Source organism: Lagenorhynchus albirostris, chromosome 14, assembly GCF_949774975.1.
Source record: "Lagenorhynchus albirostris chromosome 14, mLagAlb1.1, whole genome shotgun sequence".
In the NCBI taxonomy this organism is placed as follows: Eukaryota; Metazoa; Chordata; class Mammalia; order Artiodactyla; family Delphinidae; genus Lagenorhynchus; species Lagenorhynchus albirostris.
In genome coordinates this window covers 50,989,908-51,011,496 of record NC_083108.1, presented here as the reverse complement: position 1 = coordinate 51,011,496, position 21,589 = coordinate 50,989,908, and the positions used below count along the sequence as shown (strand labels likewise).

Below are 21,589 nucleotides of genomic sequence, written 5' to 3'. Positions count from 1 at the left end.
CCACAGTAATACTTTCTGAAACTATATGACTGCTCTAGTCTCATCTATGCTTTAAAGCAGAGGATCAGCAAACAATGGTCTGTTTGTCACCTCTTTTTATAAGTAAAATTTTAATGGTACACAGCCATGCTGATTCTTTTAAGTACTGTCTATGGCTCCTTTCATGCTACAACAGCAAAGTTACATAGTTGCAACAAAGACTTATGGTCTGCAAAGCTTAAAACATTTTTAAAATACCTGGCCCATGGCAGAAAATATTCTCCAACCCCCAACTTTAAAAGAAATGGGGTGAAGTCTAAAACGTAGTTCATTTAGCCTTAGAGAACTTATTTTAAGCTCTCAAGTCATTAAAATAGGGGTACATACCTCAGGGATTGTTGTGAAGTTCAAATGAGATGTATGTGAAAGCATCCTACAAACAGCAAAGCACTATGTAGTCATCATGGCTGGAGACAGTTTCCATTCCCACGTAAGTTACCCTTTAGGGCGCTACGGTCATTGTTTTGAATCTGGAAGGAGGGCTAAGTGCCTGTCACTAAAAATATTCTTGCTGAGGCTTCACCTCACTAGTCCAACAGTGATCCAGCACAGCTCTAATATCAAAAGGGCCTCAGTGCGAGGGGCACAGCACATAAGGCACGCTCAGGAATCAATCAAGACATTTTCTTGCTTATTCTCTCTTTTCAAAGATCTTATATGAAAGGCTGAATTCTAAAATAGCCTAAATAGTTTAAAACAACACTAGTATAAGTCCGATTTCTTATACTTTATAATGCTTTTCTGGATCAAATAAAATGAAGTGTTTTGTAATGACAGTTAAGGAATTACAATTTAAAATGCTAATTCCATACAAGGCTTATATACTTCGTTCTAACCCTACCTGATCTAGTAGCTACAGCATCCTCCAAATCGTAAAATCTGAATTCTAATTCCTAAATTGGTGTCCTCAAAATTGTTCAGAACAAAATTAGTGAATAAAAAAACTTCACAAATTTACAAGCATCACACCAATATATAAAAGAATCATTACAATTCTTACGGTCTCATCCTCCCTATTCTATTCTATACCACCTCCAAGGCAAAAGGAGTACTGATTGCCAATTATTAAAGCTTAGCTGAAGAAGCTATTTACAAATAAATTTTCCTGAAATGCTTATTTTATCCCATAGTGTTCTTAGATTATATTACATTGTTCAAACTTGAGAGGAAATGGCCATTATTCTCTAAGAATCTTATAGTTATCACTACTATGCTCTGCAGAGCATTAAAACAGCATAAGCAAAGATGAGATTTCACGATAATCCCCAAAACTTTATTATAAATATCTAACTCAAAGGAAATCAGACAAGTCAGCTGATATTCTATCCTTTTGCAACCAAGCAAGGCTCCTAAAACAAAAATGAATTGACTAGAGTATTAAAATGGAAGAAACATACCATATATTGAGATATCTCATACTCTGGTATTTCTACCATCACTTTAAAAATCATTGGTACTAAATTTTGATAGACATTAAGAATTTGGGAGTTGACAAGGGAGTAGAAATAAACACCCAACTGAGCCAAGGAACAGATCTGATAACATGGTTGCATTCAGCATCCAAAGAACTCCATTACTTTTACAACTCTATTCCTTTTTAAACAGAATATTATGCTAGCAGGCAAAGACTATTTTTAAATGGATGCTTAAGAGCATAGTTAAACTAACCATCTGCAGAAACTAATAGTAGTAAACATATCTGAACTTCAGCCAAGCTCCAACACTCAACAGACAAAAGACTTGAGGTCAAACGCTGTTAGTCCCTCTTTGTTTTGTTTTTTTATTAAATATCCTAATTTTCTAAAAATAAGCAACCGGAGCTTGTCAACATTATTTTTAAGGTTGATTACTACAAAACCATTGCAAAGTTAAATGTACAAACCTAGTACATCAGAGACACAGTAATAAATGTATAATCAAATGTACTATTATTGATCACAATTTATTTTAAAGTCATGAGAAGCCAGCAACAGTCAGGCTGGACAAATACTTGATTGTACCCATGTTTCCATGGGATGGGGACAGCAGCACTGAGTTACACAATGAGATCAACACTTAACTTCCTTTCCACCGTCCTGGCAAAATTTTTGTTAGATAATGCAAAGGATGGGCAGCTACTGAATCACTGGTGGTTTGAACCATGCAAAAACAACAAATAATAGAGTAATAGGTGTGCAATAAACATCTGATTGCTGAATCTTGGGCTGAAAAAGACAGGAAGAAAAATTATCACAGAAGGTAATGGTTGAAAGGCATTTCAACTCATAATTTTTAAAAATTAATCCAAGAAATAAGCTTTTTAAAAATGTCTTCCTGTCACTTTTATATAGGGCAGCACAGTCCAAAGGCAATTTTCTCTTTTCTGTTATTTTTTAGGTCGATAACACAGAGTGGTCTGCTTCTGCCCTCTTTTGTTCCACATGAGGGGAAACGTAAAACCACCTAAAAATCTTCCTTTAAAGCTCTGGGTTATAGAAATGATCAACAAACAACATTTATTTCACACCTAAGCATAAATAGCTAAAATGAAGATTACTGTTCACTTTCCTCTTCCATTATTTCAATTCTGCGAGGCCCATAGAGTAGAACATAAGCTATATGCCAGTCTCCACCACCAGAAAGCCTCAAGATATCCTCTGGTGTCACGATGCTGACCTTATCATCATCAAACTTAATCCATTCATCTAAAGTGCAAAAGAGAAGAATGAAATTAATCTCATATATGATTTTTTCAGAGTTCCATTGCAAAAGAGGTACTGAGTAATTTTATGTACAGTAGTATTCCATCTGCCATACCAACAGTTCTCAAAGAGTGGTCCAGGGACTACTCAAGTTCAAGATCTTTTCAGGGGTTCCATGAAGGTTACAACCATTTTTATAACACTCCTAAAGCATTATTTCCCTTTTCCCCCTCATTCTGTGAAGTGTGCTTTGGAATTCTCCAGAGGTTACACAATGTGTGATAAAGCAGCAGACTGAAGGCAAAAACAGGAGAATCCAGCTGTCTCCTATTAAGCCTAACAAAACAGACTTAGAAAAATGTAAATCAATATCATTTTTTGCCTTTTTTTGTTTTGGAAAAGATTGTAATTTTTATTTTGAAAATGTTATTTATGTTAATATGTAATGACTTCATTACTGTCAGTTTTAAAAGAATTAACTTTTCAGTTTTAATTTCTATTATAGTAAATATTAAGAGATAATCCTCATAAACAGAAGCTCTCTGGGATCCTCAATAATTTAAGAATGCAAAAGGAGTTCTGAGATCAAAAAGTTTGAGAACGAATGTGCTAAAAATCTAAAAACTTATCAAAATATTATGGAACAATTAAAAAACAATCTTTACCTTGTTTCCTTTTCACCCATGATACATAATGACCTGAAGAGCTAGATCTTCCCTGATGTGTTAGCACTGCTTGTAAGTCATAGTATCCACAATTATTGGAGCCAATGTCTAAAGAAAGATGTAAACCCAATAATATTAGAAATGAACAGATATGTGCTTTCTCAAGCTAAGTAACAAGCAAGAACAACTCAAGTTTAGCTTAGAGAAGTACTACTTTATTGTTAAAATCCAATAAGATACTACTGTCCAATTAAAGGTTCATGAAAGATGTTTTAAGCAGTATGCTACCATTCATAGAACATATATTCACTAAAAAGTGATTTTTTTACTATCTCATACTAGAGTAAATTATAAGAAACAACTTTTTTTTAAAGCACAGTACCTGAAAAAAACAGATATGTGGAAAGACAGTAATTTTACCTTAAAAAAAAAAACACTACACACAGTAAAAGTCAACTGAAATGAAGATTTCACTTACCATCAGCAAAAGAAAAGGGTTCATACTTAACTTCTTTTGGGGGACTACTCTTTTTGTCACTCTGAGGGGAAAAAAATTTTAATTTTAAGTTTTCATGATATTGGAAATAAAATTTATATTCTCAATGAGTATCCATCTCCACAAATATTTACTGTCTATAATGCAAATCACCAAGGCAAGACAAAGAAAAAATATGATCTGCCTTACAAATTGCTCAAATGATACAGTTACAGTTAACATAAAGCTGTAAACCCAAAAGTCCTACTCTTTAACAACATACAGTCTCATATGTATAGTAGGAGATCCTGATTACAGAACCAACTTCAAACCACTAAACCTAGAGCACACCAGTAAATACAGAGTACAAGTAAACACTGCTCTAGGGTAAAAAAAGAAAACCAAATTCTGCAACTTTTCCAGAATACTATCAAACCATATAGGTGAAGATAAAAGAAAACCTGCCTCAAAAAAACAAGTCGAATTACTGCAATTAATATTATATCTACTAAGCCACGGCCACCTGCCACGTCAGCTCAAATGAACTAAAATATTTAATTCAGCAAATATTTACCTAAATTAAGAGGCATGATTTACAACTTTAAACAAGGGTACTTCAGTGGGAACTCTCTTGCCTCAACCCATTTCAGTGTGTAATATAAAAACAACTAAGCAGGGGCTTCCCTGGTCACGCAGTGGTTAACAATCTGCCTGCCAATGCAGGGGACACAGGTTCGAGCCCTGGCCCAGGAAGATCCCACATGCCGCGGAGCAACTAAGCCCGTGAGCCACAACTACTGAGCCTTCACTCTAGGGTCTGCGGTCCACAACTACTGAAGCCCACGTGCCTAGAGCCCGTGCTCCACAGCAAGAGAAGCCACCACAATGAGAAGCCCGCGCGCCGCAGAGAAGAGTAGCCCCTGCTCGCCACAACTAGAGAAAGCCCGCGTGCAGCAACAAAGACCCCAACACAGCCAAAAATAAATAAAATTTAAAAAAAAAAACTTACTTAGGCATATGGACACAAAGTTCTTGAAGACTATAATGATAATGAAGACAATGCAAGCAGTTTAAAAGATAGCTAAAGTGACAAGAAGCCAAAGGATCTTACAACAAAGAAAGGCAATTAGGTCAACCATTCCTTTATATATTTTTAACACCTAGAGCAACCCAAAAAAGGCTATACAAAGCAACACATTAAAAAACATTACACATGAGTTTCCCTGGTGGTGCAGTGGTTGGGAATCCGCCTGCCAATGCAGGGGACATGGTTTTGAGCCCTGGTCCGTGAGGATCCCACATGATGTGGAGCAACTAAGCCCATGTACCACAACTACTGAGCCTACGCTCTAGAGCCCGCGAGCCACAACTGCTGAGCCCGTGCACCACAACTACTGAAGCGCGAAAGCCGTACAGCCCACGCTCCACGACGAGAGGCCACTGCAGTGAGAAGCCCGCGCACCATAGCAAGGAGTGGCCCCTGCTTGCCGCAACTAGGGGGAGCCTGTGTGCAGCAACAAGGACCCAATGCAGCCAAAAATAAAATAAATTTTTTAAAAACCAAATTTTTCAAAAAAAATTATACATAAACTAGAATTCTAAAAAATGTTCATGTAACCTACAAGAAGGGAAAACAGAAACAAAAATCAGAACAAACAGCAAAATATAAAATAGATTCAAACACTAACATATTAAGAATTACATGAAATATAAATGGCCTAAATGTACCAATAAAAAGACAGAGGTTAACACAGGATTAAAAAACATGACCCAACTATATGCTGTCTATAAAAAACTACCTTCAAATATAGCATGGGCAAATTTAAAGTAAAAGAATGGAAAAAGGTGTATCATGCAAACATTAACAAAAAGAAAGCAGCAGAGGCAATATTAATATCAGATAAAGTAGACTACAGAACAAAGAAAATGACCACAAACCGAGATGGACACTGCATAATAATCAAAGAATCACTCCACCAAGAAGACAGAGCAATCCTAAATGTGTATGCACCAAATAACAGTTACAAAACATGAAAAGCAAAAAGCTAACAGAACTGAATTAATGGAGAAACATACAAATCCACAATTTTAGTTGAAGATTTCACTACTCCTCTTTCAACAGCTGACAGAAAAACAGGAAGGTTACAGGAAAAAGCAACAACACCATCAACCAACTGGATCTAATCAACATCACATAATACTCCACTCAACAACCGTAAAATACACATTCTTTTCAAGTGCCCATGGAACATTTACCAAGATAGATCACATCCTGAGCCATAAAGCAAACCTCAACAAATTTAAAGGAATTTAAATCACATGAGGGTGTTTTCTCACCACAATCGACTCAAACTAGAATCAGTAACAAAAAGATAACAGGAAATTTTCCAAACACTTGTATATTAAACAAGACATTTCTAAATGATCCAAGGTCAAAGAGAAGTCTCAAATTTTTTAAAAATACAAGAAACATAATGAAAATGGAAATGCAATACAACAATTTGTAGGACACAATCTGAAAGCACTGCTAAGAGGAAATTTACAACACTAAATGCACACATCAGAAAACAGGAAGTCTGAAATAAAAGATCTAAGTTCCCACACCATAAGGACCTAGAAAAAGAGGAGGAAAATAAACCCAAAGCAAGCAGAAAACAAGAAATAATAAGAGTAAAAACCAATAAAACGAGATGCAGAAAAATAGAGAAAAATCAATGAAACGAAATGCTAGTTCTCTGAAAAGAGCAATAAAATTGACAATCCTCTAGCAAGACTGACAAAGAGAAAAAAAATAGACACAAATTTACAATATCAGGAATGAAACAGGGGACAGATATCGCTACACACCGTGCTAACATCAGAATAATCATCATCCTAGGAACAACTCTGCACACATAAAATTGACAAGCTAGATGAAATGGATCAATTCCACGAAACGACAAACTACCAAAACATACCCAATATGAAATAAATTTGAATAGCCCATAACTATAAAGTTGAATTTTTAATTTAAAGACTCCTGAAAAAGGGCTTCCCTTGGTGGCGCAGTGGTTGAGAGTCCGCCTGCCGATGCAGGGGACACGGGTTCGTGCCCCAGCCTGGGAAGATCCCACATGCCACGGAGCAGCTAGGCCCATGAGCCATGGCCGCTGAGCCTGCGCATCCGGAGCCTGTGCTCTGCAATGGGAGAGGCCACAACAGTGAGAGACCCGCGTACCACAAAAAAAAAAAAAAAAAAAAAAAAGAAAACAACTCCTGAAAAAGAACTCTGCAGGCCAAGACTGTCTGACCAAGACAATTCTACCAAACGTTTAAAAGAGAACTAACACCAATTCTACACAATCTCTTTCAAAAAAAATAAGAGAAAAAAACAGCTAATAAACCAATTCAGGAGAGTAGAGGATGTAAGATCAATATACAAAAATCAACTGCAATGAATGCAAAAATGAAATTTTTAAAAACTATGCCATTTACAAAAACATCAAAAAGAATAAAATAGTTACAAATAAATTTAACCAAAGTACAAGAAGTGGACTTTCCTGGTGGCTCAGTGGTTAACAATCTGCCTGCCAATGCAGGGGACACGGATTCGAGCCCTAGTGTGGGAGGATCTCACATGCCGTGGAGCAACTAGGCCCGTGCGCCACAACTACTGAGCCTGCACTCCGGAGCCCGCGAGCCACAACTACTGAAGCCCGCACGCCACAACTACTGAGCCTGTGAGCCACAACTGCTGAAGCCTGCACACCTAGAGCCCATGCTCCGCAACAAGAAAAGTCACCACAACGAGAAGCCCGCACGCACACCACACAAAGAAGAGCCCCCAGTCACCGCGCGCGACCAGAGAAAGCCTGCACCAGCAACAAAGACCCAACACAGCCAAAAATTAATTAATTAATTTTTTTTAAAAAAAGAACGGGGTAGGGGGAAAGGAGAGTGGATTTGGCTACAAAGGGACAGCATGAGGGATCGTTGTGGTAGAGGAAATGTACTGCATCTAGACTACATCAAAGTCAGTATCCTGGTTGTGATATTGTATTACAGCTTTGCAAGATGTTACCACTAGGAGAAACTGGGTAAAAGGTACTCTATTATTTCTTATAACTTCATGTGATTCTACAATTATCTCAAAATAAAGTTTAATTTTTTTAAAATTGCTTTTAACACACACACACAGTAACCTGCAGAAGAATTTAATTTTAAAATTTGGTATATAATATCACACTGGAAATATTCCTATTTACCAGGAAATATCTTTTTCCTTTTGAAGAAAATCCAACATATAATTCAGCTGTCCCTTCTCTGAATTTAAAATATACAATTTATTAAATATATAAAGTTGCTAAGGTTATAATTTTAACAGTTATAGGTGCTTGTTAAAAGATATGACTTAAGTTGTCACAGTGGGCATAATGAAGCAATATTCGATAACACTAACTCCATTTTAAAAAATGGAGATGCCTTACAAGGAAAATAATAAAATACTCTGAATTTTACAAGGCAAGATTTTACGTGAAGTGCTTTGAGGAAATAAATATTGATATAAAAGGAATATAAGCTGAAGATTTTTATGGGAAAAGAAAATATTAAGTTTATTCTACCATGAAGGACCCATTTAGCATAGCTAGAGTTCTTTTTCTTATGCTAAAACACACCTAAAACTTTAAGGGCTTGCACCAATATCTGCAAGATTTGTATATATGCTAAACACAGGTTCATCCATTTTTACTAACAGGTTAACAATATAAAATGAATACTGGACACGGATTAAAGATAAACATATTAAGATTAGAAAATGACCAATAAGAACCTACTGTCTTTGGCTGATGATTTACTTTTTTATCTTCCAGATCCTTGAATTTTGATCGAAAAGAAATCATTTTCTCTTGAAGTTCTGGTGTACACAGTTCGTACACATCCAACATAAGAGGAAATTTAACATCCTATATACAAACCAAAAGAAAAAGGGTAAACAGACTTATAAAGGTAGTTATTTAAAATATTTATCACACTTTTTTAAGTACTGCTTTCATATTCAAATAAAGTTGAAAATAAGAACTGTAAAAATCACGTGGAAATCTAAGCATTTGAAAATATGTTTATTTTCAATCTTGTCCTAACTTTTTTTTTTTTTTTTGTGGTACGCTGGCTTCTCACTGTTGTGGCCTCTCCCGTTGCGGAGCACAGGCTCCGGACGCGCAGGCTCAGCGGCCATGGCTCACGGGCCTAGCCGCTCTGTGGTATGCGGGATCCTCCCGGACCAGGGCACGAACCCGTGTCCCCTGCACCAGCAGGCGGACTCTCAACCAGTGCGCTACCAGGGAAGCCCGTGGTCCTAACTTTAAGATAAAAAAATTTTTAACTTTTCCATTAAACATTTTAACCCATGAAACTGGCCGCAGAGGAGTTACCAAAAATTTAAACAACAGGGACTTCCCTGGTGGCCCAGTGGTTAAGAATCCACCTCCCAATACAGGGGACACGGGTTCAATCCCTGGTCAGGGAACTAAGATCCCATATACCACGGAGCAACTAAGCCTGCGTGCTCTAGAGCCCACGCACAACTAGATAGCCCATGTGCCGCAACTACTGAGCCCGTGTGCTCTGGAGCCCCACACACCACAACTAGAGAGCCCACATGCTGCAATTACTGAGTCTGTGCGCTCTGCAGCCCGTGCGCCACAACTAGAGAGCCCGAGTGCTGCAACTACTGAGCCCACATGCTCTAGGGCCCGCGTGCCACTAGAGAGAAGCCCGCATGCTGCAAAGAGCCCATGCACCACAACGAAAGAATCCCGCATGCTGCAATGAAGATCCCGTGTGCTGCAACTAAGACCCAATGCAGCCAAATAAGTTTTTTTTTTAATTTAAACAATTGAAGAAGCATTTCAGAAATACTAGACTAGCAGATATTTCAACTACATTTAACCTGTTCCTATGATCCTAAGTATATCTGAAAATGTATTATAAATTTCAGCTCAAGAGGCTAAAATTACATATACCTCTCCCAAGGATCAGACTCTATGGAGGCACAGCAGAGCTACAGTTCAACAAAACAGATAAATCATAAGGTTAGCTCTGACGTCAAACGATTACAATTTAAGTATTCCTTGGGCACCAGTAATTTAACACTCTCCTTTCACCTGGAAGAAAGGAACCGCCTAGAATAGAGTGTGTTATATTGCCCCTTACCCCACTCCCGTCCCCAAACCTACTGGACCAGTATCTCTGGAACTGAGGATCTGGTCTAGGGCAATATTTCTGGGGAATGGATGGCATCCATCAGAATTACCTGGGAATCTTTTGAAAAATGTAAGACCTACTAAGGCCCCACTTAATCAGATGCTTGGTGGCAGTTGAGGGGCAGGCGTGTGTATGATTTAAAATAAAAAGGACAATAGATAATTCCAATATATATTCTTGATTAAGAACCACTTGTCTAATGTTAGTAACTTCCCTATTTATAATATTTTAAAGTGACTTTACCCCTAAAAGAATAAAGAAACCTATTGTAAGTTATGAATTACCTTCAAAGAATTACAATAATTCATTATAGTAAAGTTCATTACTAACCTTAAGAACTTTGGCATTCACAGATTCCTTCTCTTTATAAAAAAATCGAACCATCTGAATAGTCAAGTAAGCAGGCAACCGGCTGATCTTGGACTGAGGAGAAAAAGTGGAAAGAAATTCTGTAACATACAAATACCACGCAAATTTTTAATTCCTCAGTTTGGTAAAAACAAAGACTGGGTAACATTAATTAGCTGGAAACCCTTCTAGTAAATGGAACTGGATTCCAAAACTTACAGATTTGATGTACAAAGCATTTCTTTGCAATGTTGGAGACTGTTTGGTGATTTCTTCCTGAAGTCGCTAAAAAAGAACATAACAGAAGTCCAAACATTAAAGAATTTTCTTCTGCATTACAGTTATATCTTTAATTCTTTTAAAAATTATCAGCACTACTAATTAATAGACAACACACAGGATGTCAACGGATTTATACCCCTGAGAAATAATTTGAATGAAGACAATGTGGGAAGGCTTTTAGATATGGTTCAGTTCTTAAAAGGCATCAATTTTTACTGGCATGAACTCCTCAGAATGTAAATAATATTTGAAGTCTTTTAATTATGACCCAAATGGTCAGATTCTGAGAGTTTATACTGTATTTTATACAACCTAAGGAAGCCTTTCATGGTATTCCTCTACTTATGGATCAACAGAATATTCATATTAGAAGAAAATTAAGAGAATGCAGATAACCCTTGTTCTTTACGCTTTATTTAGCAAAGCCTTCCAGAACAAATCAGTTATTGCTAAATCTGAGAAAAGTCGTAACACAGAAAACCTCTGTTAATCTAATAAATGTGGGAAAGCCTTTAGCCATTATATCTTATAACCATCATGTCTGCCATTCCACTCCTTACAGCCTGTGTGACACTGAGCAAGACAGTTATCCCTCTGGGCATCATCTGTAAATGGTGCATGGTCTGTAAATGGTGCTAACAGCATTTAACGTGACAGTGCTATTGTTAGAATTACATGAGTTTGTACATGGAGAAAACTTGGAGAACTATTTGGTATATATTCTATGTTCAACAAGCATGTTATACTTGTATAAAAATTGTTTCAGGTTTGATTTTTTTAAATTACTAATTACAAAAGAAAGCACCATGGAGTAGCTTTTTAACATTTAACCAAGTTTATCTGGCAACAAAGAGGTAAAGAAATGTGGAGCAAAATTACTCAAAAATAAAACGAATGATGATAAGAAATCTAAAAAATTACCAAGACAACAAATACAACATCTCATTAATACATGTTGTTAAAGAAAGAATACATGGTACAATGTTACTCATCAGGTAAGCTACATATCATTATCATCAATTCATGATCATCTAGAAGTTCCAGGTATACTTAGTTTTCCTGGAATTTTATAAAATTACGAAGAATACACCCTGGAGAGTCCCTGCCGAAACATTCTATACCACACTCTCCAATTAACATTTACAGCACGTTTTGATGCCCCAAAACTTGCATCATAATTTTTTATAGGACTTAGGGCGGTAAGCTAGTATCTGTATGCTTTTTACTTTTTTTTTAACATCTTTATTGCAGTATACAATGGTGTGTTAGTTTCTGCTTATAATAAAGTGAATCAGCTATACATATACATATATCTCCATATCTCCTCCCTCTTGCATCTCCCTCCCATCCTCCCTATCCCACCCCTCTAGGTGGTCACAAAGCACCGAGCTTAACTCCCTGTGCCATGTGACTGCTTCCCACTAGCTATCTATTTTACATTTGGTAGTGTATATGTCCATGCCACTCTCTCACTTCTTCCCAGCTTACCCTTCCCCTTCACCTTGTCCTCAAGTCCATTCTCTACGTCTGCATCTTCATTACTGTCCTGCCCCTAGGTTCTTCAGAACCATTTTTTTTTCCTTAGATTCCATATATATGTGTTAGCATATGGTATTTGTTTTTCTCTTTCTGACTCACTTCACTCTGTATGACAGATTCTAGGTCCATCCACCTCACTACAAATAATTCAATTTCGTTTCTTTTTATGTCTGAGTAATATTCCATTGTATGTATGTGCCACATATTCTTTATCCAGTCATCTGTCGATGGACACTTAGGTTGCTTCCATGTCCTGGCTATTGTAAATAGAGCTGCAATGAACATTGTGGTACATGACCCTTTTTGAATTATGGTTTTCTCAGGGTATATGCCCAGTAGTGAGACTGCTGGGTGGTATGGTAACTCTGTTTTTAGTTTTTTAAGGAACCTCCATATGGTTCTCCATAGTGGCTGTATCAGGTTACATTCCCACCAACAGTGCAAGAGGGTTCCCTTTTCTTCATACACTCTCCAGCATTTATTGTTTGTAGACTTTTTGATGATGGCCATTCTGACTGGTGTGAGGTGATACCTCATTGTAGTTGTGATTTACATTTCTCTAATGATTAGTGATGTTGAGCATCCTTTCATGTGTTTGTTGGCAGTCTGTATATCTTCTTTGGAGAAATGTTTATTTAGGTCTTCTGCCCATTTTTGGACTGGGTTGTTTGTTTTTTTGTTATTGAGCTGCATGAGCTACTTGTCAATTTTGGAGATTAATCCTTTGTCAGTTGCTTCATTTGCACATATTTTCTCCCATTCTGAGGGTTGTCTTTTCATCTTGTTTATGTTTCCTTTTGCTGTGCAAAAGCTTTTAAGTTTCATTAGTTCCCATTTGTTTTTGTTTTTATTCCCATTTCTCTAGGAGGTGGGTCAAAAAGGATCTTGCTGTGATTTATGTCAAAGAGTGTTCTGCCTATATTTTCCTCTAAGAGTTTTATAGTGTCTAGCCTTACATTTAGGTTTTTAATCCATTTTGAGTTTATTGTTGTGTATGGTGTTAGGGAGTGTTCTAATTTCATTCTTTTACATGTAGCTGTCCAGTTTTCCCAGCACCACTTATTGAAGAGGCTGTCTTTTCTCCATTGTATATTCTTGTCTCTTATCAAAGATAAGGTGACCATATGTGTGTGGGTTTATCTCTGGGCTTTCTATCCTGTTCCATTGATCTATCTTTCTGTTTTTGTGCCAGTACCAAACTGTCTTGATTACTGTAGCTTTGTAGTATAGTCTGAAGTCCAGGAGCCTGATTCCTCCAGCTCCGTTTTTCTTTCTCAAGGTTGCTTTGGCTATTTGGCGTCTTTTGTGTTTCCATACAAATTGTGAAACTTTTTGTTCTAGTTCTGTGAAAAATGCCATTGGCAGTTTGATAGGGATTGCACTGAATCTGTAGATTGCTTTGGGTAGTACAGTCATTTTCACAATGTTGATTCTTCCAATCCAAGAACATGGTATATCTCTCCATCTGTTAGTATCATCTTTAATTTCTTTCATCAGTGTCTTATAATTTTCTGTGTACAGGTCTTTTGTCTCCTTAGGTAGGTTTATTCCTAGGTATTTTATTCTTTTTGTTGCAATGGTAAATGGGAGTGTTCCCTTAATTTCTCTTTCAGATTTTTCATCATGTGTATAGGAATGCAAGAGATTTCTGTGCACTAATCTTGTATCCTACTACTTTTACCAAATTCATTGATTAGTTCTAGCAGTTTTCTGGTAGCATCTTTAGGATTATCTATGTATAGTATCATGTCTTCTGCAAATAGTGGCAGCTTTACTTCTTCTTTTCCGATTTGGATTCCTCTTATTTCTTTTTCTTCTCTGATTGCTGTGGCTAAAACTCCCAAAACTATGTTGAATAACAGTGGTGAGAGTGGACAACCTTGTCTTGTTCCTGATCTTGGTGGAAATGGTTTCAGTTTTTCACCATTGAGAACGATGTTGGCTGTGGGTTTGTCATATATGATCTTTATTATGTTGAGGTAAGTTCCCTCTATGCCTACTTTCTGAAGGGTTTATATCATAAATGGGTACTGAATTTTGGGGAAAGCTTTTTCTGCATCTAGAGAGATGATCATATGGTTTTTCTCCTTCAATTTGTTAATATGGTTTATCACATTGATTTGCATATATTTACGTATGCTTTTCAAGTGAACTTCTCTTAAAAGCCATTATGCCTCACCACACCTCTTCCCTCAGTTATCACAGGGCAAAGAATAGCACTATTTATCTATCTGTTTCTTATAGAAACATTTACCAATACTTCCCCTAACCAATCTTACCCCAAACTGTAAATGAGAGCTCCCTGACAACAAATAATCTTGTTTTCAATGTAATCCCTGCCCCAATTCACTGCCCATCATTCAAGAGATGTACATATTCCCCCAAACCATATCAAATAAATGTTAGGCAAGCAAAATTGTTCTTTTTTATCAATCTGCTCATTAGGGTGGATTCTTTAGTATGGCACTGGGGAAACAGTACTAACTGAATAATAAGACAAGCAAGTTTTATTTCTGGCTCTGCCACAAACCAATTAAGTCACTTAAATTCTAGGGCCTCAACTTTAATACTAGTGCAATGGCAGAATGACTACATGCCCGTATTTGCACAGTACAACCCCAGTTTTTACCTCACAATTATTAATATATCCTCATTATAATACCCTCAGAGGCCTCCTTCGAGCCTCTGGCCATAACATTTTTGTCAACCAATCAATACACAACCTTGTTTTATGTGTGTTTCTGCTATTTAATGACACCTTAACATACACTGAACTCACAGTCAAGTAAACTATAACTCATCCCTGAATGAAGCTTATCTAACAAAGGTTATTTTCTCCTTAAGGCACATCACAGCCTTCTTGCACTTAGAACACCAGACAGCACTTCAGCATTATGCCTGAAGGCCATTATAAACAGCAAAGATCACCAACAAAAAGCACAAAAATGCAAGAAATGTGGCATTAAAATTACTGCAAAAAGGGTACTTGTTTATAGTATGAGCACTGAAACAAGAAGGCAGAGCGGGCTTCCCTGGTGGCGCAGTGGTTGAGAGTCCGCCTGCCGATGCAGGGGACACAGGTTCGTGTCCCGGTCCGGGAAGATCTCACATGCCACGGAGTGGCTGGGCCCGTGAGCCATGGCCACTGAGCCTGCGCGTCCAGAGCCTGTGCTCCGCAATGGGAGATGCCACAACAGTGAGAGGCCCGCGTAGCGCAAAAAAAAAAAGGCAGAGCATCACCTTTGGGGACCTCAGGTGAAACAGTGTGAGTCAGGCAACTCAAAATTTTTGTCACCCTGTGCATATCTACAAATGACCATGAAAGCACCATGAGTACTGATGTTGGGGTTACAAATACATTTTAGCAAGTAGGTGTATTTGCAAATACAGAACCTACGAACAATGGGGAGGAACTGCAATTGTCCTTACCAACTTAAGTCCTGTAAAAAGATACTTGACTTCTTGATTGATAAAACAGCTAAGCTGAAGCTGACTTTCCTTTCCTTTACTGACTTCTTCTTCTTCAGATTCTGTACATTTCATGCTTTGAAAAATAAGATAAGGAATTTTCCAATAGGCATTCAATTTGTTATATAATCTTGAATAACTTATCCTAATGCTATTAAAATTAATAGCATCATTCACTGGTATTTAAAACATTTCAGTCTTCCAATAGAGATTCATTTTAATATACTTAAAAATGCTCATTCACTTACCAACAATACGGATTAATGAATGTGTGTAAAAGGATAAACTTTCAACAAATTTAAGTTGGTATTTATAGTCTTAAAATGGTCTTAATAACCCAACGATAAACAAATCTTTTTCTAAGTTTCCACCCATGATGTAGAAAATAGTATTCTCCTAAATTCATGTTTTATTAATTATATCAATCTCATGTATATAATTTAGCTGATTTATCCCATTTCATAATTAAAAATTAATTCTCTATGAGGTGAATTAATGAGGTATTCTGCTAAAGGTGTTCTTAGGAAAAAATATGAATGTCCTTAAAGAGTACATTTATCTAAACTTCAAGAGCACTCCAAAGGGTGTATTTTTCCAAATTCCTAATTTCCATATTTTTTAAGCATAAAAACCTCTGAAGAATTTTCCTTCATATCCCACCCACCACTCCAGCAGGCAACAACGCTATTTATACCAATTCACTTCTAAGTTACGATTACAGTCATACTAATCTTGGCTCATAAGGATACGTAGTTTCAAATTCAACTCCGAAGAACTGATCAATTAAACTTTTCTTTTTAGAAGGTGTCACTGCTGGTACAGATGAAGAATCTGTCTGCAAAAGTTAAGATGAAATAAAAATTCTAACTTTACTTCATATGGATATTAATGTACATTGGCTCCCACACAATCCAGTTTAGTAACACACATTTAGACTTTTTAAAATGTAATCCCTTTCTGTAAAATTCTTCTACTGATCAAAAAATATTACCAAAAAATTACAGATGCTCAATAATCTCAATTGATTAAATTTAGCAAATAATTCATTGAATTCAAGCATCAAATGCAAGCTGTCAAGTTCCAACTACAGATTCAGCATCTAAAGTATTCAAGTACATGTCTACCTATTAAGATGAACTGACTTTAGGGTGGGGGTGGGATAGAGAATCAAAGTCTATATTCACAAATGTATTTCAATTACCTCTTTAACAGTATCATCCTCTATAGCTTCCAATTTCTGTTGCAATACTCGCATCATTTGTATCCAACATTCATTAGCATCCTGTAATTTAAAAAGTGACACAGTAAGTAATCCTGGCTATTACAGTGTTTGATCTATAAAATCCTTCCAAAGTAATTACTGTTTCCTTAGAGAAGGGGAAGGAAGTTTTTTTCTTAAAAAATATTAAGCCAAATTAAATATTATATGATCTTCAAAACAATGAAGAATTCCAGAATAGTTTATTCATTCATTCAAGAGATGTTTCGTGAATTCATCATTATGCTAAACACTATTCTAGACACTAGGAATACACAACAGTCAACAAAACAGAAAAAGTTCTAATGGGGAACATAAACAAAATATAACAAATTCAAGTGAAGAGAGGGTTATGAAGGAAAAAAAAGCAATATGGGAGCAGAAAGTGATTAGGGGATTGTCAACAAACACATGAAGGATACTCAACATCACTAATCATTAGAGAAATGAAAATCAAAACTACAATGAGGGGCTTCCATGGTGGCGCAGTGGTTGAGAGTCCGCCTGCCGATGCAGGGGACACAGGTTCGTGCCCCGGTCCGGGAAGATCCCACATGCCGCAGAGCAGCTGGGCCCGTGAGCCATGGTCGCTGAGCCTGCACGTCTGGAGCATGTGCTCCATAACGGGAGAGGCCACAACAGTGAGAGGCCTGCGTACCGCAAAAAAAAAAAAAAAACTACAATGAGGTATCACCTCACACTGGTCAGAATGGCCATCGTCGAAAAATCTACAAACAATAAATGCTGGAGAGAGTGTGGAGAAAAGGGAAACCTCTTGCACTGTTGGTGGGAATGTAAATTGACACAGCCACCATGGAGAACAGTATGGAGGTTCCTTAAAAAACTACAAATAGAACTACCATACGACCCAGCAATCTCACTACTGGGCATATACCCTGAGAAAACCATAATTCAAAAAGAGACATGTACCACAGTGTTCACTGCAGCTCTATTTACAATAGCCAGGACATGGAAGCAACCTAAGTGTCCATCGACAGATGAATGGATAAAGAAGATGTGGCACATATATACAATGGAATATTACTCAGCCATAAAAAGAAACGAAATTGAGTTATTTGTAGTGAGGTGGATGGACCTAGAATCTGTCATACAGAGTGAAGTAAGTCAGAAAGAGAAAAACAAATACCATATGCTAACACATATACATGGAATCTTAAAAAAAAAAAAGGTTCTGAAGAACCTAGGGGCAGGACATGAACAAAGATGCAGATGTAGAGAATGGACTTGAGGACAAGGGGAGGGGGGATGGGTAAGCTGGGACGAAGTGAGACAGTGGCATGGACATATATACACTACTAAATGTAAAACAGATAGCTAGTGGGAAGCAGCTGCATAGCACACGGAGATGAGCTAGGTGCTTTGTGACCACCTAGAGGGGTGGGATAGGGAGGATGGGAGGGAGATGCAAGAGGGAGGAGATATGGGAATATATGTATATGTATAGCTGATTCACGTTGTTATAAAGCAGAAACTAACACACCATTGTAAAGCAATTATACTCCAATAAAGATGTTAAAAAAAAAAAAGAAAGTGATTAGGGGAAGGGAAGTGTGCTGTTTCAATAGGACTGTCAAGGAAAGCCTCTGATGCCTTGACATTTGAGCCATGATACCTGAATGAGGTGAGGAAGCAAGCCATGCACCTGGGAGCCAAAGGAACAAGAGCAAAGGCCCTACCGAAAGAGGATACTTGGGGGGTTTTTTAAAAATAGCAAGGAAGTCAGTGTATCTGGAGAGAATTGAGCAAGGGGAAGAGTGGCACATGATAAGCTCAGAGAGGTAGCCAGGAGCTAGACTGTTTAGGACTGAGACAGAAAGTCACTAGGAGGTACTGAACAAGGAAACCAGCATAATCTTATTTACATTTTTAAAAGGACTCTGGGGCTGTATAGAGAAACACCACAAAAGGCAGAAGCAAGATGATCAGTTAACAGACTACTGCACCTCTCCAGGCAAGAGATAATGGTGGTGTGAACCACAGAGGACTGATTATTTGTATTTCCAAATATAATCCAGTAAGTGTAGGACGCCTAAATTTTACATTTACAAAATAAAAACCACAGAACCTTGCCCTGATTACCTGTTGAAGATATTGTCCTTGTTCGCCCTTCTCTGCAAACTGTGGAAAAGCCATGTGCAAAAACTGCAGTAGAATAATAGGTGGAATACTAGAAGAAGTTTTATCCATGGAATCAAACAAATCTCTAAGGGCTTAAAAACAAAGCAAATACTTCCTTAGTAAAATAGTGACATATTTAATACATGCTACTGTAAATTAATTCTCAATTAATACCAAGAAATGCCTATTATTTTTAAGTATATGTATTCCTTTTGCAATTGTTGGATCCCTAATAAGAAAATAATTTGTTTTTAAATCTTAACTCACCGAAGACTTTACAATACAATCACTAGATATAAACAATGTCTCTCTCTCCTTGACAGCCTTTGTCTTCCCTAATAAAGCAAGGTATATTCATTTAATAGACAACACATAACTTCTGTCTAGGAATCACAGAGGCATGATGTTACAGTTCCGCCATTATCAGGACGTCAGGTAACCACTCCCAGCCCTCCTCCCTTTAAGCCCATACTTGGTTCCCGTGTACTGAACTCCTGAGTACTGAAATCTGGAGTATGTTTAAATGAAGTATGTTATCCTCTCTCAACATGACCATAAATCCCATGATGGTCATAAACTCAACCCTGCTCTTGAGTTCAGAATACTTTTTTCTCTGTTGACTCCCTAGCTATCACACCTTGCCCTTACTTCATGTATAGCAAAACTCTAATCTAGCTTATCTTGCCTTGTTTTGTTAACTAAAATGTGAAATGTTATCATTAGTATACAGACTATTTAGCATAGCAAATACTAAAATATAACATCTCAGCACAAAGTAAGTACTCAATGAAATGTTCCTGAATAAAACTACTAAACACAATGTTTAAAAAATATTTTAGGAGGTAGAGCTGAAATTATGCATCCCTACTAAGCTAATAATTTTTAAAATAAAAAAAGCCTAAATTGTAATAACACTTTAAAGGATACACTTCTCAAAAAAAAAAAAAAAGAAAAACAAGAAAAAAACCCAGATGATTTAATATATACCATGAACAGAGCATCTCAAATACTTCATTAGTTTGAAAGAAAAAGGTCAAAAGACACACTATACATTAAGAGACTAATGAGACATAACAACATAACTAAGTGCAATGTGTGATCCTAAATTGGCTCCTGAAGCAAAAAAGAAAAACAACTTTATAATGGGCAATACAGGGTTAATTGGCAAAATTTAATCAAGTCAGTATTACGAGTTAACATCAGTGTTAAACTCCCAGACTTTGAAAAATAACCATCTTGTGGCTATGAATGTCCTTATTCTCAGGAAATACATACTGAGGTATTCAGGAACAAAAAACAGGATGTCTGCAACTTATTCTCAAATGGTTCAGAAAAAAAGAACATGCATTACACAGAATGATGAACCAGATGTGACAAAAAGTTAGTAACTGGTGAATTCTTGCAACTTTTCTGTGAATTGAAATTTATTTCAAAATAAAAACTTAAAAAATCAAGAAGCAAAAAGTAAAGAACGGTATTTTTCATCCCATAAATACTGCAAACCTCCTGTAAGACTCTGGAGAAGCTGTTGAAATTCTGAGCAACTCTTAGATACGTAAGTTACAAGATGAACTAGATATATGATCACATTTTCCCAGTAAAAACTTCATTTCAGGGGGCTTCCCTGGTGGCGCAGTGGTTGAGAATCTGCCTGCTAATGCAGGGGACATGGGTTCGAGCCCTGGTCTGGGAGGATCCCACATGCCGCAGGGCAACTAGGTCGGTGAGCCACAACTACTGAGCCTGCGTGTCGGGAGCCTGTGCTCTGCAACAAGAGAGGCTGCGAGTGAGAGGCCCACGCACCGCGATGAAGAGTGGCCCCCACTTGCCACAACTAGAGAAAGCCCTCGCACAGAAACGAAGACCCAACACAGCAAAATTAAATAAATAAATTAATAAACTCCTACCCCCAACATCTTCAAAAAAGAAAACAAAACATTTCAACAAATGAATCTACTTTCAGGGAAAAAGGTTAGAGGAAAATCTCACTAATTCCAAATGATGCAAAGAAACCTACTGTTTATAGTATTACAAATTAATGATTGACCACAATGAGATACCATTTCACACCCCTAGAATGGCGATAATCAAAGACATTCAATACCTAGTGTCAGTGAGGATACAAAGAAATCAGAATCCTCATACATGCTGGGAGGAATATAAGATGATGCAGCTGCTTTGGAAAACAGTCTGGCAGTTCCTCACATAGTTACCATGTGACCCAACAATTCCTCTCCTAGACATATACCCAAGAGAAATGAAAACATATGTCCACACAGACTTGTACACAAATGTTTAGCAATATTTATATTGGTCAAAAAGTGGAAACTACCCAAATGTCTTATCAATGATGAAAGGATAAATGAAATGTGATATATCCAATACAATGGAATCTTACTCAGCAATAAAAAGGAATGAAGTACTGATACATGTTTACAATGTGGCTGAACCT

The 21,589-nt window shown here is 37.1% G+C and overlaps 1 protein-coding gene across 7 annotated transcripts in view; it reads right to left on the bottom strand.

Moving 5' to 3' along the window:
* Window positions 1–1,962: 1,962 nt before the first annotated feature.
* Window positions 1,963–21,589, bottom strand: part of USP14 (ubiquitin specific peptidase 14) — a 46,264-nt gene continuing 26,637 nt past the window's right edge. For 5 of the 7 annotated variants that reach the window (XM_060121555.1, XM_060121552.1, XM_060121553.1 and 2 more), the window contains 10 exons: window positions 19,099–19,229; window positions 16,942–17,022; window positions 16,490–16,575; window positions 15,702–15,816; window positions 10,671–10,736; window positions 10,434–10,526; window positions 8,675–8,803; window positions 3,864–3,924; window positions 3,386–3,493; window positions 1,963–2,723 (listed from right to left, as the gene is read on the bottom strand). In XM_060121555.1, coding sequence (XP_059977538.1) covers window positions 2,572–2,723; window positions 3,386–3,493; window positions 3,864–3,924; window positions 8,675–8,803; window positions 10,434–10,526; window positions 10,671–10,736; window positions 15,702–15,816; window positions 16,490–16,575; window positions 16,942–17,022; window positions 19,099–19,229 — 1,022 coding nt within the window. In that variant the 3' untranslated portion in view covers window positions 1,963–2,571. The remainder of the gene's footprint in view (window positions 2,724–3,385; window positions 3,494–3,863; window positions 3,925–8,674; window positions 8,804–10,433; window positions 10,527–10,670; window positions 10,737–15,701; window positions 15,817–16,489; window positions 16,576–16,941; window positions 17,023–19,098; window positions 19,230–21,589) is intronic. The other 2 variants (XM_060121554.1, XM_060121551.1) reach the window with 2 other exon arrangements.